The following is a 15,075-nucleotide window of genomic DNA, read 5'->3' on the forward strand; positions in this document are numbered from 1 at the left end:
GGCGGTGGGTAGCAATGGTGGCGGGTGCGTGGTGGCAGCGACGGTAGCTGTCGGGGTAATGGCGGAGGCGGTGACGGGTTGCGGGTGGTGGTGACGATAGTGGTGATGGTGAGTTGTGGTGTTGTTGATGAATCGTGCAAGAGGTGATGGAATGAAAAAAAGGGATGGAATGAAAAAAAAGGGATGGAATAAAAAAAAAAAAAAAAAAAAAAAACATAGGGGGTGGATGGAATGATTTGAGGGAATGGAATGTCTTATGGAATGGGTGATTTCATTCGATTGACCAACTAAACACTCTTTTTTTCATTCCCCTGTAATGATCTATTTCATTCCGCCTCTCATTCATTCATACCAAAGGTTACCTAATTGATTTATAAGTATAATTTGAATAAAGATACGGGACTAAAATGTAATTAAGATAAGAGAATTAAAATGTAATTAATATTTAGAAAACTAATTTCCTTTAAGAAGTTAGAAATGTGTGTTATATATTTTTATTTTATGTTATCAATATTTGTAAAAAAAATAATGAGTCGGCTCAAAGTTTTACAAGCCAAGCTTGAGCTCGACTTTTCACCTAGAAAAAATAATTGGTCCGAGCCGAGCTGGCTCGTTTAAGTTCGAGCTCAAGCCCAGCCTGGCCCGGCTCAATTGCAGCTCTACTTTGGTTCCATAGCCTCGGAGGCAGTTGGAATTCCTAAATGAGGTCCAACGGGTCGCGTATAGTAATTTCTAGACACTTACGAGTCGTTTCATTCTTAGTAGGATCGGTGTTCCTATTCAAAAGTTAGTTGCCGCACTTGTTACCTGTTTACCTCCCACTTGTTTGTAATTGGTTGTTTTGGCATATTAAAACAAATACTATTTACTAAAAAAAATTGTCACTTTTATGAGTAATTATGAGGAATTTACTACTTAAATCATGTCCAAGAGTCATAATAAATAATAGTTGATGATTAGCCGTTATATTTTGATGATTATAATTCATAACCGTTCTCTTGGTTAATTCTGCAGTACTAATTGCTGTCTATAATTAATTACACATACAGATTGAACAATGAAGATGACATCTGAGAATGTTATTCATAGAAAGCGACGGTTAGACGGTTCAAACAGTTGTAACCATAGAACAATGGTGCAAGCGGTTCGTGATTTCCCTCCCGGTTGTGGAACAATGGTGCAAGCGGTTCGTGATTTCCCTCCCGGTTGTGGAATAAATGAAGCCGAAAGAAAGCCGTTGAAGACGTTAGCAAAGGCTCACTCGGATCTTGGAAACATAACGTCCCATGGAAATGAAACTAAACCAAAAGAACTTGAGAGAAACAAGAGTTATGTTGTCTCAAGGCCTGCTGGTAAGGTTAAATTCTGGGACCCCACGTGCACAAAGGCCCCGATTCGAACGAAGAATTTCAATAATGTTGACTCGAGTAGTAGGAACATGACACCAAATAGCGAGAAAGCGTTGGTGAGCGCTCGCCCTGTTGAGAATAGTAAAGTTAAAAGTTTTGAACCAATAGAATTGGTGAGAAGTAAATCATATTTGGGCGCAAGATCGACGGCTAAAGTTATATTTTGGGACCCTACTTGTGAAGTGCAAAAATCCGAAGACACGACAACTGTTGTATCGGATAAGGAAAAGACTAGACGCAAAAAGATGAAAGAAGCGATGGCCCTTTTTGATCAGGTTTATGAATCGGTTTACCAAGAGAACAAAATGAAGCGAGACAGCAAAAAGATTCCTCCATCGTGCGTGCCAATGGAAGTTGCGAAAATAGTTAAACGGAAGCTGAAATGGATGGATCCTGAAAAGATAGCGGGATCTGTATGCGGTGTTCAAATTGGAGATAAGTTTAAGTTCAGGTCACAGCTTATGATGGTTGGTCTTCATAGTCAACCGCATTCAGGCATTGATTATGCCAACATTGAAGGACAGAATGTGGCTATAAGCGTTGTGGATGCTCGTCGTTATTCAAATGAAAGTGGGTCTAGTGATACGCTCATTTATTCTGGTCATGGTGGGAGTGGTTTGTACGGGAGTAATGTGCCAGCCGAAGATCAGAAACTAGTAAGAGGTAATATGGCTATGAAGAATAGTATGGATGCGAAAACACCGGTTCGGGTGATGAGGAAAGTGGGAGGGTTTGGAAAGGATGTGTTTGTGTATGATGGTTTGTATGTTGTGGAGAAATGTACACAAGGAAAAAGTGAAGAAGGAAAGGTTGTGTTCAAATTTCATCTTGAAAGAGTACCAGGGCAACCTTCACTTCACAATATGATGAGTAGGTGGGTCACTTGCACCATTTGTGCACCTTTTTAGTTATGTTGATTGATGAACTAAGTGCAGTTAGATATGTCTATATATCTGTAGTCATTGCATCAGAATCTTATTAGGGGTAGCTTCGTTTCCTAACATGGAATCTCTTTATTTTTGCTTGTATTCACTTTTCACTTTTTCATGTTCACGTTCCTTTTTTTTGTCGGGAGTTCTTATACTAAAATTGATTACATCATTTCTCTACTTTTACTCATAGAGGGTGCATTAAGCATACAGGGAAGTACATTTAGTCTCACCGTATCACAAAAGTATACTTTTCGATTATGGAACTAGTGATGTGAAGAGTCTTACTTTTGACCACCCGAAATGTGAGGAAGAGACGAAGGGCAAATAAACTGAAACATATTAATTTATATGTAATATTGTAATTATCTTGGGGACGTTTTTTTTAAAGAAATTAAATAACTTTTCTACAAAATTACCCTTTTCTATCAACCCTTTCACAATTGATTTCCTCTACAGTTGTGCATATGCATTTGTGTAAAAGAAGTTCAGGGGTTTTTTTTGGTACATTCCAACGGAATGTTTTTAATTGCATAGCTTATACAAACTTGAATTCCCATAAATGAGTGAATGTTTTCTAATCAAATTTCATCTTTGCCAACCAAAATCGATTGTTAAATATATGTTTTCCATTCCAATTCTCTTGAATTGCTCGAACCAAACGAATCTTTAAGTAATCTATTAGGCTGGAGGGTGTGGTATAAAGCCTCTAGGAGCTTTATCACGCCACGTCAGATCCACCTAGGCGTCACGTCATATGGGGGGGCTTTAAAGCCCCTCCCTTTAACTTGTATGGTGTGGTATAAAGCCCCCTATAAACAAAATTTAAAAAAAAAAATTATTGGTTGAAAAGAGGTGGGCCCCACCTGCACACCCCTTTTTGCTCGTTATCATGGTGGCGAACAAGGGTTGGCGCCCCCCTTTTAACAACATGAGGGTGGTCGATGGTGGACAAGGGCGCCATAAATAGCCGATGTGGCGGGTGACGCTAAGCGACACCGCAAAGCCTTATTGCTAAGAATGAATTTGGAATTGATGTCAGCCATTAAATGAATAAAATATGGTTCTATTGTTTCATCAATTTATATTTATATTTATATAGGTTTCACCACTTTTGAAATTGTGACACACTGTAAAAATGTATAGGGGTGATTTTTTTTTTTTTTTTTTCTCAAGGTAAACTTTCATATACAGGAGTGAAGTTGATCTATTTCCTTTTTAATGATTCATTTCAATCTAACTACATTTTGGTCAGATCTTGGTCACAACTAACTATGACTCATCTTAAAACACGTATTAAAACTAGTTAACTTTTGCTAAGACTTTAAACACATTTACTTTATCAAACAACATTTATAACTTTCCACAAAATCTATAAAATTGTTTAGCATTCGTAGTAGAATCTCCAATTCTATCTATATAACTTAACAAAATTTCAAATTCGTTATAAAAACCTACCACGTCTCATTATCAATCCCTATTTCACTCGAACACTTACTTTAAGATTATTTTTCTCTTTATTAGATACAAACATCTAAAGAGATGATATTTTTAGGAAAATTGGTATTTAATAAACCAACCTTTAACCAGTTGGTAAATAATAATCCAACCTATAGAATTGGTATATAATAATCCTACCTATCAACATGTTGTTACTCAATAAACTTCCGTTAATTTTTTTTAACTGAAGTTAGTTTTTAAGTTTTATTTATTACACAAACAGTCCCTGTAGTTATAATTTACTAGTTTTAACTATTTTATAAACCTCAAATCGAGGAAAAGGAGGATTTTCGAGTGTTTTTTTTGTTTCATAAAATAGTTAAAACTAGTAAATTACAACTACAGGGACTGTTTGTGTAATAAATAAAACTTAAAAACTAACTTCAGTTAAAAAAAATTAACGAAAGTTCATTGAGTACCAACATCTTGATAGGTAGGATTATTATATACCAATTCTGTAGGTTGGATTATTATTTACCAACTGGTTAAAGGTTGGTTTATTAAATACCAATTTTCCTTTTCCTATTTTTTTTCTCTTTATTAGATACAAACATTTAAAGAGACGGTGAATAGTTAATCTATTTGTTTAGAGAATTACTATTTATAAAACTCTAAATTTAAAAAATAGAGATTCATATTGAGATGAAGATGCAAAATAGTGAAAATCTCCAAATTTTAAAGATGAAGATAAAGATAAAGATGAAGACCAAAATGTAAATGTTGTTAATACCATCTTATCACTACTCAAGCAAATGATCAAAACATAGCCATCACAAGTAAACCGCCCATTTACAAAAGTTTGGCAGCCTTGACCAAGTCCGCAAACATGTTAATTCCAAAACCTTCCCTTAAAAGAAACTTCAAAACCATTAATGTTTTATAATATATATTTCCAAAACATCCATTAAACTATTAATAACATATTTTATATTTAATCTAGTAGCCATTATAATCATTTATATTATATGGATCAAAATATATAACAATCCTATTAAATAATTAGTTGGTAATTGTTGATGGGCCTAATTACCCTTATTAACTAATTAGGGTTTCCTCATGGGTGCATATATAAGGAGAATAATGTGGAGGTTAAAGGGTTAGACAATTTCACAAACCCTAATAGCACATAACATCAATCTCGCCTCCCTCCCTTGTCGGTTTCTTATCATCACCATCATTAGATTGCACCCTAAGGAGGAACCAGACCAAGATGACAATCATGTCAAACCTTATTGCTGTGTCTCCATCTGGATTCTCTGTTGGCCTGTACTGCTGCAATCAGGTATGTTTTCATGTTTTCCTTTATGTCTAAACAGAACTGATCAACATAAACCGATACTGAATCACTAATTGTTGTGTCTTTGAATCATTTTGAGTTACGTCAATTCTCAACTATAACCAACATACAACACTTTAGCACCTAAACCTTGGTAATCTACCATGCCTTCATATGGCCCAATGTGATAATCTAGCTTGACCGAACAACCAGGGGCGAAGGTTTGTTGGTGTCCGGAGGTGCACCCGCCCACCCCAATATTTCGGTTAGAAATGTATAGGTTCCGGTTTTTCGTCCGGAAATTTTAAAAATTATATAGGATCGCCTCTCCCCCCAATTATTTTTCCTAAATATTTATACAATATATAAATTAAAGTAAAGTTTGTTACCACTTTCTATATAAGTGATAGGTAGTTTTGTAAATATATTTTAACTCTTATTTGTTTAACCCTAGGTTACCCGCCACACAATAAACTTAATCACAATTTTTTTTTACCAAGAACGGGTCATTTGAATGAATGAAAATTTTTATTTTTATTTTGAACTATTATTATTTGTCTTGACCCGAATCGATAGCCGACCTGACCCGAAACATAACGATAGGAAAAAAAATTTGGGTCCCATCACTTTACGCCCACTCGAAACTTTTAGTCAAGCTCCGCCACTACGAATAACAATCAAAAGGACTATTCACCCGGCCCCGTTACATAGCAACTGTGTTAACCCAAACCATTAATCAACCATCTCTAATTTATTCACATGTGTTCCTTAATTTAAACTTGTTTATAGAAACTAATTTATATATATTCCTTCACGTAAATGCGTTTGAAAATTTTATTTATATAAATTTATTTATACAACCTAGCCCAAGTAAAAGCTTATCAAATTGAAGGCTTGACACATCTCATAATGAAAACAAAATACAAGCACATGAAAATATGAAATCATAACCCATAACCTATACGATAAACATTGCATGTAAGCCCCAATTCCATAAACTCGTATGATCTTCCCGGCCCACACATAATCACATCCTATCACTAAAGAAATTACATAATCATGCATGTACCCAACATATTCCAGGGTTGGACCATCTAGAGCAGGGCTGTCCCCGAGAATCCTTAAAACGTTTTGGCCTGAGGCGAGTGAAAAAAAGGGGGCTCCTATAAAAATGTAAGTTTCAACTTTCAGTTATCAAACATCAATATCTAAAATAAAAATATAAATAGTGGATAAATGGATTGTTAGGATCGGACTCTCACACACGAACTCAGACCACACACACACTTTGCTCTCACTCACACTGTCACAATCAAGAACACAAGGATTTACGTGGTTCGGTCTAAACTGACCTACGTCCACGGTGGTAACTAGGAGTTTATATTTCTTGGTGAGGTACAAACTTTACAATACAAATGAATCTCTTATATAGGGATTGAAGAAAGAGAAGAATGAACCAAAACATTATCCTGTGAAATGGGTTACAGGCATTATTGGTTCATCCCTGCCCCCTTATCCTCTTATCAACTTGATCAGCATTGTGACCTAAGCTGAACAAGTTGTCAAGTGGTTTGGCTTCACACTCAACAATCTCCCACTTGAAGCCACGGGATAATCTTCACCTGTGCTTCAACTGTGCATCTGTATCTCTGTAAAAACTTTAGCTCTTAGCTCCTTCCTAGTTACCCCGGCCTTTTCTTCAATTAACTTGAAGGCCCGTTGAAGCTCCCACTGAGCCTCAACTCATCAGTCATGGCTAAATCTGCCCCTGACCCGTTCTCTGTCTCTACCGGCTCCCACTGACACGAACTGTCGGATTCTGAGAAAACCTGAGAACTAACACTCTCCGAATAAAGCAGGTAATTCACTGGAGAGACTTTTACCGCTGGAATACTGGTTCTCTTAACCCACTGTCGTCTGGGAGTTCTGACTCAAGCACTACCTGTGCTCCCACTGCCACGAAAACCTCTGACTGGTTTCTCTGAACCTTTCCTAGCACGTTCAACCTGAATCTGACCTGTGGCTCTGGGTTTGTCTCCTGCAAAACAAACCTTCTTCTGCCCACGAGATTCTGTGAACCGGATCTTGGTCTTCTTCTGAACTGGGACGGTTACTCCCTCAGATGGTAAACTGACCATATACAGCGAACCCCGTTTCTTTCCTCGAGATACGACTAGATTTCCCTTTAGAACCTTCCACTGCCCGTTCCTGAACTTAACCTCGTGCCTCTATTCATCCAACTGCCCAACAGAAATTAACTGTTTCTTCAGACTTGGAATTACCCGGACATCCTTCAAAGTCCATGAACCGACTGGAGTCTTCAGATCTAAGTCACCCATGCTCGTCACATCAAGAACCGCATCGTTCGCCAGTCTTATCTTACCAAAATCACCTTCTTTCAGATTTCGCAGTGCTTCACTGCTGTGGGTAGAGTGAAATGAAGCACCCAAATCCATAACCCAGGAATCCACACTGCTCTCCACACTACAGATCAAAACATCATCATCTGAGTGGGCTACTGCAGCGTTAACTTCTTTCTTCTAATTTGGACATTGATTCCTAAAATGTCCTACCTCTTTGCAGTTCCAACAAGTTACATCACTTCGAGTCCTAGACTGACTCCTATTTATGTTCCTGCTTCGACTATCTCTGTTATTCTTCCTTCCTCTGCCAACATTCAGTAATTCACTCGATGATCCACTCGAACTTCTCCTTCTGACGTCCTCGCTCAGAATAAGATCACGAATCCCTTCAAAAGTAAATCCGCTGGTACCTGATGAACTGGAAATCGCTGTAACAGTTCCGGACCAACTGTCTGGCAAAGAAGATAACAGTAGCAAAGCTTGAACTTTATCTTCGAATTTGATGCCCACTGACGCAAGTCTGGCCAAAATCGAATTCAACTTGTTGATGTGCTCTGTGACTGAACTGCCTTCCCTCATCCTAGTATTCACCAGCTCTCGAATCAGAAAGACCTTATTAGCTGTCGAAGGCTTCTCGTACATGTTAGATAGGGCTAACATCATGCCACTAGTTGTGGTTTCCTTCATGACATTGAATGCCACAGTCTTTGATAACGCCAATGTAACAACTGCCCTGGCTTTCCTATCTTTTGATTCCCAATCTGCTGGTTCCACCCTTTCTGGTCTAACTCCTGTTAACACAATATCAAGATCTTTTTGAACCAATAATGCCTCAATCTGCATCTTCCACCAGCTAAAATCTGTACCGTTAAACTTGTCGATTTGCACCTTCCTGTCTTCTGCCATGATAACTCAAACACGACTAAACGAATTTGAAATCGAAAAATAAACCAAAAATCAAACTGAAACAACCGAAACAAGCACTGGTCTATGGTTCTGTTTCTTCGATCTTCAACGAAACGATACTCTGAAAATTTGCTGGTTTAACCGGTCAAAAAACTGATCTTGAAATTTTTAAACCTTCTGCCTAATGCCCCAAAAAACTTAGTTCTTTGACAATTAAAAGTTTGGCTACTACTGCCAAAGGATTAAATAAAAAGAACTAAACCCAATTTTTGTTTAAAGTTGAGGGGCCTTTTGATAAAATTGAGAAACTCAATTTTCCACCAGAAAATAAAAGCACGTATTTTCTTTTCTTCTTCCCCAATTCCACCAGAACAAAAAAAAGAGTCTGCTCTCTCTTTTCTTCTTCTTCCTGCAATGAACAGGAGACTGGGTTCAATCGGAACCCTAGTTTGATCTCACTGGTTCAGCTTCTTCTTCTCTCCTGTTCGTGTGTTAAACAAGAGCCAAATTGGGTTCAATCGGAACCCTAGACAGCGGCGGCAGCTGGCAGCGGAAGATGACTGGCGGTTCTGCCGGCGGTTCTGATGGCGGTGGAGGCGTTTCTGATGGTGGTGGAGGCGATTATGATGGCGGTGACCGTGATTCTGACGGAATCCGGCGGTGTGGGCGGCAGCGGCTTCGAACAGAAAATGGCTGACGTGAACAATTCGATAGAAACTGATGCAAATCGGAACCCTAGTTCAGATTTCTGCACCTTCAGGTATCTTCTTCTTCTACACCTTCGTTTCTGTTCGGTTTCTATTCATTATGTTCGGTTTCTGTTCGGTTCAACAACACGAGCCTGAGCTCTGATACCAGTTGTTAGGATCGGACTCTCACACACGAACTCGGACCACACACACACTTTGCTCTCACTCACTCTGCCACAATCAAGAACACAAGGATTTACGTGGTTCGGTCTAAATTGACCTACGTCCACGGTGGTAACTAGGAGTTTATATTTCTTGGTGAGGTACAAAGTTTACAATACAAATGAATCTCTTATATAGAGATTGAAGAAAGAGATGAATGAACCAAAACATTATCCTGTGAAATGGGTTACAGGCATTATTGGTTCACCCCTGCCCCCTTATCATCTTATCAACTTGATCAGCATTGTGACCTTAGCTGAACAAGTTGTCAAGTGGTTTGGCTTCACACTCAACATGGATCTCACCTTAGTCATTGTTAACGCGTTTCTCACAAGCCCGCAATCCTTTTGCCTGTACTCGAACTACCTACCAAACCCCGAACTATTCAAACTGAAGTCCCGCAAACCACACTCTATGGCTGCTTTGCTCTGCTCTACCAAAAAGTCCCCAAATATAGCAATTAAAATGAGTATAATCATACCTCCATAATTGATCTTGGATTTGTTGTGATCGTCAATCTCTTTGAGGATCCTCCGATCTCTCTCTAAATTCTCCAGAACATAAAAATGATTGAAAAACTAAACTTCCCTTCTTTTTTGAGTTAGTAGGATTTTTGGCTATTCAAAAACTTATGGTCCCTTTTGTTGTTTGCTAAACAAGTCACTTACAAATTCAGACTTCTATTGGTGATAATCATTTTAACCCGAATCTGTTTTGGTAGAAATTGGCTCGGTTGTAAACAAGTCGGCTTTGTTAGATATAATCGGGATTGACTTGGTGATCAAAGCGAATAATAATACACATCAAGCATGTTAGGGGGTACGGGAGTACACGCTTGTTTGAGTTATTATAATTTGAAGTGTACGGGCGGAGCCCATATTCGGCGGGGGTCCGGGGCAGCGCCCCTGGGAGCAGGGTCCAATGGGCGGCAACCCCCTGGGGTCAGCTTGGAAAAATTTTATTTTAATTAAATTGCTTTACTAAAATTGCATCTGAAAATTTATTTTCTGGAAAATGTCATATTTTCGAAATATCAAAATAATGTAGTTTAGTGACAGTTTTATTTAAAATTGAGATAACTGCCATTAGGCAGTTAATCATCCCCAACCCCTAAATTCGTAGACAGTTTTTGATCATATTTTTTTACGTGGTTCAGACAAATTCCAAACATACACTTGTTCAATTTCTCGAAAATCAGAGTTGTATCCGATTAAATTATTTGAGAGAACCAGCGAAATAATTTGATCTGAGAGTGATTACATGCCTCTTTTATCATCCGGTTTTCTAAAAATTCCCCAACAGGCTTGGCTCGGTTTAATAATATAAAATCCAAAAAGGTTACTCCAAGAGTAACGTCATGATAATGATTATAAAAGAAGTAATTGGTTGTTATAATATGATAAATAATAAAAATTAAGTAACGTTTAAATGGTTTAATCTTATGTGAAGTATCAATGCAATATGTGTTAACCTTTGATTCAAACTAGAACTGACTGAAGAACCTGAATCATGATTTAAGCCTTAAGGACAACCTAGTTTTCGTTCTACTATTTGGGTGTTAAAAGTTATCCGATAACCATTAAACCCGACCCGATAAACCCGAACCCAATTAACAGTTAAACCCGAACCCGATATAGTTAATTGGGTTGGTTATCAGATAATATTTTTATCACTGAAACTCGAAGAACCCGACCCAAATAACCCGATAACAAAGAACTAACACGATGAACACCCCTAACTACAACCGAAAATGAAATGGTATATGTTTATTAACACCACAAATATTTTTTTGTTAAATAAGGTATGTCCTCAATAATAAAAGTGATGAAGAGGGAGTCTTAGGATCCTGTAAAAAAGATATTTTTTGTGAGAAGTGTGAGAAAGCATAAAAAATTATATGTAGACATCATGTTTTGGACTTAAGCATAATATATGTTTTGGGTTGTTTTGGAAAGAAAAACACTAAACATAACAATTTGAGACACAATGCAATGAATTCTAAGATTAAAACTTAAAACACCATGTCAAGAACGTTAAGTAGTGTGTTTTAAGTATTAAATAGTGTTTTTAAATTTCATGTCCATAAAATGTTGCATTGTGTTTTAAATTGTTATGTTTGGTGTTTTTCTTGTCAAAACAACCCAAAACATCATGCCTAAGTTCAAAACATGAGGCCTACATGCCAATTTCTATGTCTTCTCACACTTCTCATGAAAAAAGTCCTTTTTACAGGAAACTCACACTAATTTTGAGTCTTTTATTGAAACCGATGGTGTTTTCTTATTAAATTAAAGTGATTTTCATCAATTGAAATAAACTTATTTCCGGCCCAAAATTAGAAAATTTGAAATTTACAAGAAACGAATATTTCCGACCCAAAATTAGAAAATTTGAAATTTACAAGAAACGAATATAAAGGACGGTCATAAATAAAGTCTTACGTATGCTTTACAAGTTACAACCTATATATGTAAAACGCCTTATATAAAAAGAAATATTGAAGAATACACGTTTTTAGCTCTGTAATTTTTTTTTTAAATAACTTTTTTTTTCTGTTTATATCTTCTTACTTCAAACTCAAAACAATTACAAACTAATGACAGGTAGACGAGCAACAAGATTTGACTCGTAATTATATTGAATGAAATAAAAAATAATAGTAATGATGATGATGAAGAGACGAAGATTTGACTCGTCTCAACCTTATTAAGAATACAATTATATATGTATTTGGTTTTTAATATCAAACTTATTTAAAAATACAATTATATATGTATTTGGTTTTTAATATCGTATAAATACATATAACTAGTGGAATTTTCCTTCGTTACGCGGCGAGAAATCCATCGAATTTGGTTCGAGTTGTTATGGTATTGACATACACTATAGCAACTACATGAGATGATGAGAAAATCCAAAATATACAGCCATGATATGCCCAAGTATATCCGATACCAGTACAAATGTTGTTTGATCTCGTTTGTCACGGTACCAACATTCGTATGATTACAATACCAACAAAAAATACTTTATCTTCAAAATAACTCCGTTTCAACAAAATTTATGCCTGAATTTCGAGATTTTTTTATTTTTTATTATTTCTTTTTTTATAAAATGTTAAAAATGCAAGTTATTAAAAAAACCAAAATTAAATGAGTTAAAGTTTAAAAATATAAATTAAAAATTTTATGCCTGAATCTCAAAAAAAGTATGTTGATATTCAAATCCAGTAGGTACCGATTCAGTTCATTACAATATCGATACGGCACCGAGCACTCAATTTAAAGAACGAAAGAGATGTCATATTAAAAATTAATTAGCGACATGTCCAAAAGGATGATGATGCATGTTTTCCATTAACCAAAAACCTTTAAACGAATATCAATAATGTTTTCGATAAAAATAAAAACAACTATAATCACTTTTTTGTCTATGCTTACGACTTGTACTTTAAATTATGTCGTAATGGTAGTTTTAAACTCTTATAAACATCATATTTTAAAAATTATAAAAGAAAGAAAAAACATGTGGCATAATCTTATTGGATAGAAAAAAAAAGTTAGAAACTTGATGGGTGTAAAAGTAAATGTGAAAGGTAAGTGTAAATTTAAAAAGGTGCAATTTCGAACTTAATAAAAACTAGTGGTGTTCCCCGTGCTTTGCTGCGGGCTTTCGGTCGATATCGGTTTGGTTTGGTTCGTCAAAGTATCGGTATGATTTCGCCACTCAATATAGCAAGCGAAGATACATGCAGGTCTGGAAAACCAAAAAAATACTATAGCTTATGGTACTAAAAAATGACCTATTGGGATACGTCAGAAAAACCATATTAACAAATACTCTACCAATAACGATGTTCTTCAGACGGTACTAAAAAATATTCTATTGGGATACGTCAGAAAAACCATATTAACAAATACTCTACCAATAATGATGTTCTTCATACGGTACTAAAAAATGTTCTATTGGGATACATCAGAAAAACCATGTTAACAAATACTCTACCAATAACGATGTTCTCAAGACGGCAACGGTTCAGTTCGTCATGGTAAAGAACAACTATATAAACACGTTCGAATTACACTTTTATCAAATAATAGACAAAATATAAGCATGTCATAAAGGTATATACGAAATTAAGAAAAACGAAATGCCTAAAAGCAATATAAATAATAGTAACAATAAGAATAAAATAGTTGAATACTAAAAATAAACAAATAAATGTAACAATCATTGTTCATGTAGTTGAATTTTGTTATAGTATATAAAGTCGAATTTATATCGACACGTATTAGAAAGTCGGGGGGTAAAAAAATCTAAGAAACCAAATGTAACTACTATACCCCATGCTAAGTGGTAAACAAATGGTGACCAAATTAGAAAAAAAAAAACGTAAAACAAAAACTAATAAAAAAGAATCCAACACTTTATTGTAAAAAAATAAATAAATAAAAACACCCACAAAGGACAAAAGAAGGGTACTATTCATCACCTTGTTATGAATTAATTAATATATATAAAGAATATGAGTTAAATGTCATTTTAGTCCCTGTGATTTGAGTTATTTTGACAGTTTAGTTCAGAGGTTTCACATTTTGTTTTTGGGTCCAAAAACGTTTCACGGTTGCCATTTTAGTCTACTGAGTTAACTTCATCCATATTTTCTGTTAACGATAAGGACAATACGATCGTTTTATATGACCGAATTGTCCTTCTAGTTAACAGAATTACATATAAAATGACCGAATTGCCTTCCCGTTAACAGAAAAAATGGATGAAGTTGACCTAGTGGACTAAAATGGCAACGGTGAAACCTGTTTAGACCCACAGGCGAAAAATGAAACCGCTAGACTAAACTGGTAAAATGACCCAAACCACAAGGACTAAAATGGCATTTAACTCTAAATATAATACATTGTTGGCTTAATCGATTCTTTGTAATTTATAAAAAAAAAAGTTGAATGGTAAACTCGGGTAAGGTTATTGTAAAAAGGTTAAAAGTGTGAGAAATGTGAGAAATATTGTGGAGATGACATGTGTCCTAAATCTAAATTAATTTAAAAGGGTAAACAAGTAATTTTATCATTAATTCAATTAATTAAAAACTTTTCATAACCGCCACCTTAATTATAGGAACTGATTTTTTTTAAAAGATCTCTATAAACACCATTCAGCAAGTATATAACACCATTCAGCAAATATATAACACCATTCAGTAAGTATATAACACCATTCAGCAAGTATGTAACACCATTCAGCAAGTATATAATATATAACACCATTCAACAAGCATATAACACCATTCAGCAAGTATATAACACCATTCAGTAAGTATATAACACCATTCATGGACTAAACATCTGATCGAAACATATTTTTTTCTCTATATAAGTATAGCAATATGGTACTCATATTAAAGATAAAAAAAACTCTCGTTATTATGGTGTAATTTTTTTTAAAAAGTTACGTATAAAAAGTTATTGACGTTTAAAAAAGACGGGGGGAGTTACATGTGCATTAATGTTAGTTTCTTAATTTAAAAATGTTAAATTTACCTATATACCCTTAATCTAGAAAATTAATATGTTTAATAGTAAACATTATTTACAATTTTGCCATTATGATCTCAACCATTAGATCAAAGATCTAATGGTGTAGATTCTTTCTTACCTTTCTCACAAAAAAACCCTTTTTTTTTACAGGAACCTCTACCTGGTAAACTTAACTCACAATCATATAAAGAAATAAAAAGTATATATAAAAAAGAACTCACATCCATAT

At 35.4% G+C, this 15,075-nt stretch overlaps 1 protein-coding gene across 1 annotated transcript; it reads left to right on the forward strand.

Annotated features, from left to right (window-relative positions):
* Positions 1–1,057: 1,057 nt before the first annotated feature.
* LOC118479262 (YDG domain-containing protein At5g47150-like) lies at positions 1,058–2,317 on the forward strand. The gene has a single exon (XM_035975979.1). It carries the CDS (start codon positions 1,058–1,060, stop codon positions 2,315–2,317), a length of 1,260 nt encoding a protein of 419 aa, XP_035831872.1.
* The last annotated feature ends 12,758 nt before the right edge of the window (positions 2,318–15,075 follow it).

Source organism: Helianthus annuus, chromosome 8 (assembly GCF_002127325.2).
Source record: "Helianthus annuus cultivar XRQ/B chromosome 8, HanXRQr2.0-SUNRISE, whole genome shotgun sequence".
In the NCBI taxonomy this organism is placed as follows: Eukaryota; Viridiplantae; Streptophyta; class Magnoliopsida; order Asterales; family Asteraceae; genus Helianthus; species Helianthus annuus.

Bases quoted from the DNA above. Each gene is read 5' to 3' on its own strand.
- LOC118479262 (XM_035975979.1), top strand. From the start codon at position 1,058: ATGAAGATGACATCTGAGAATGTTATTCATAGAAAGCGACGGTTAGAC.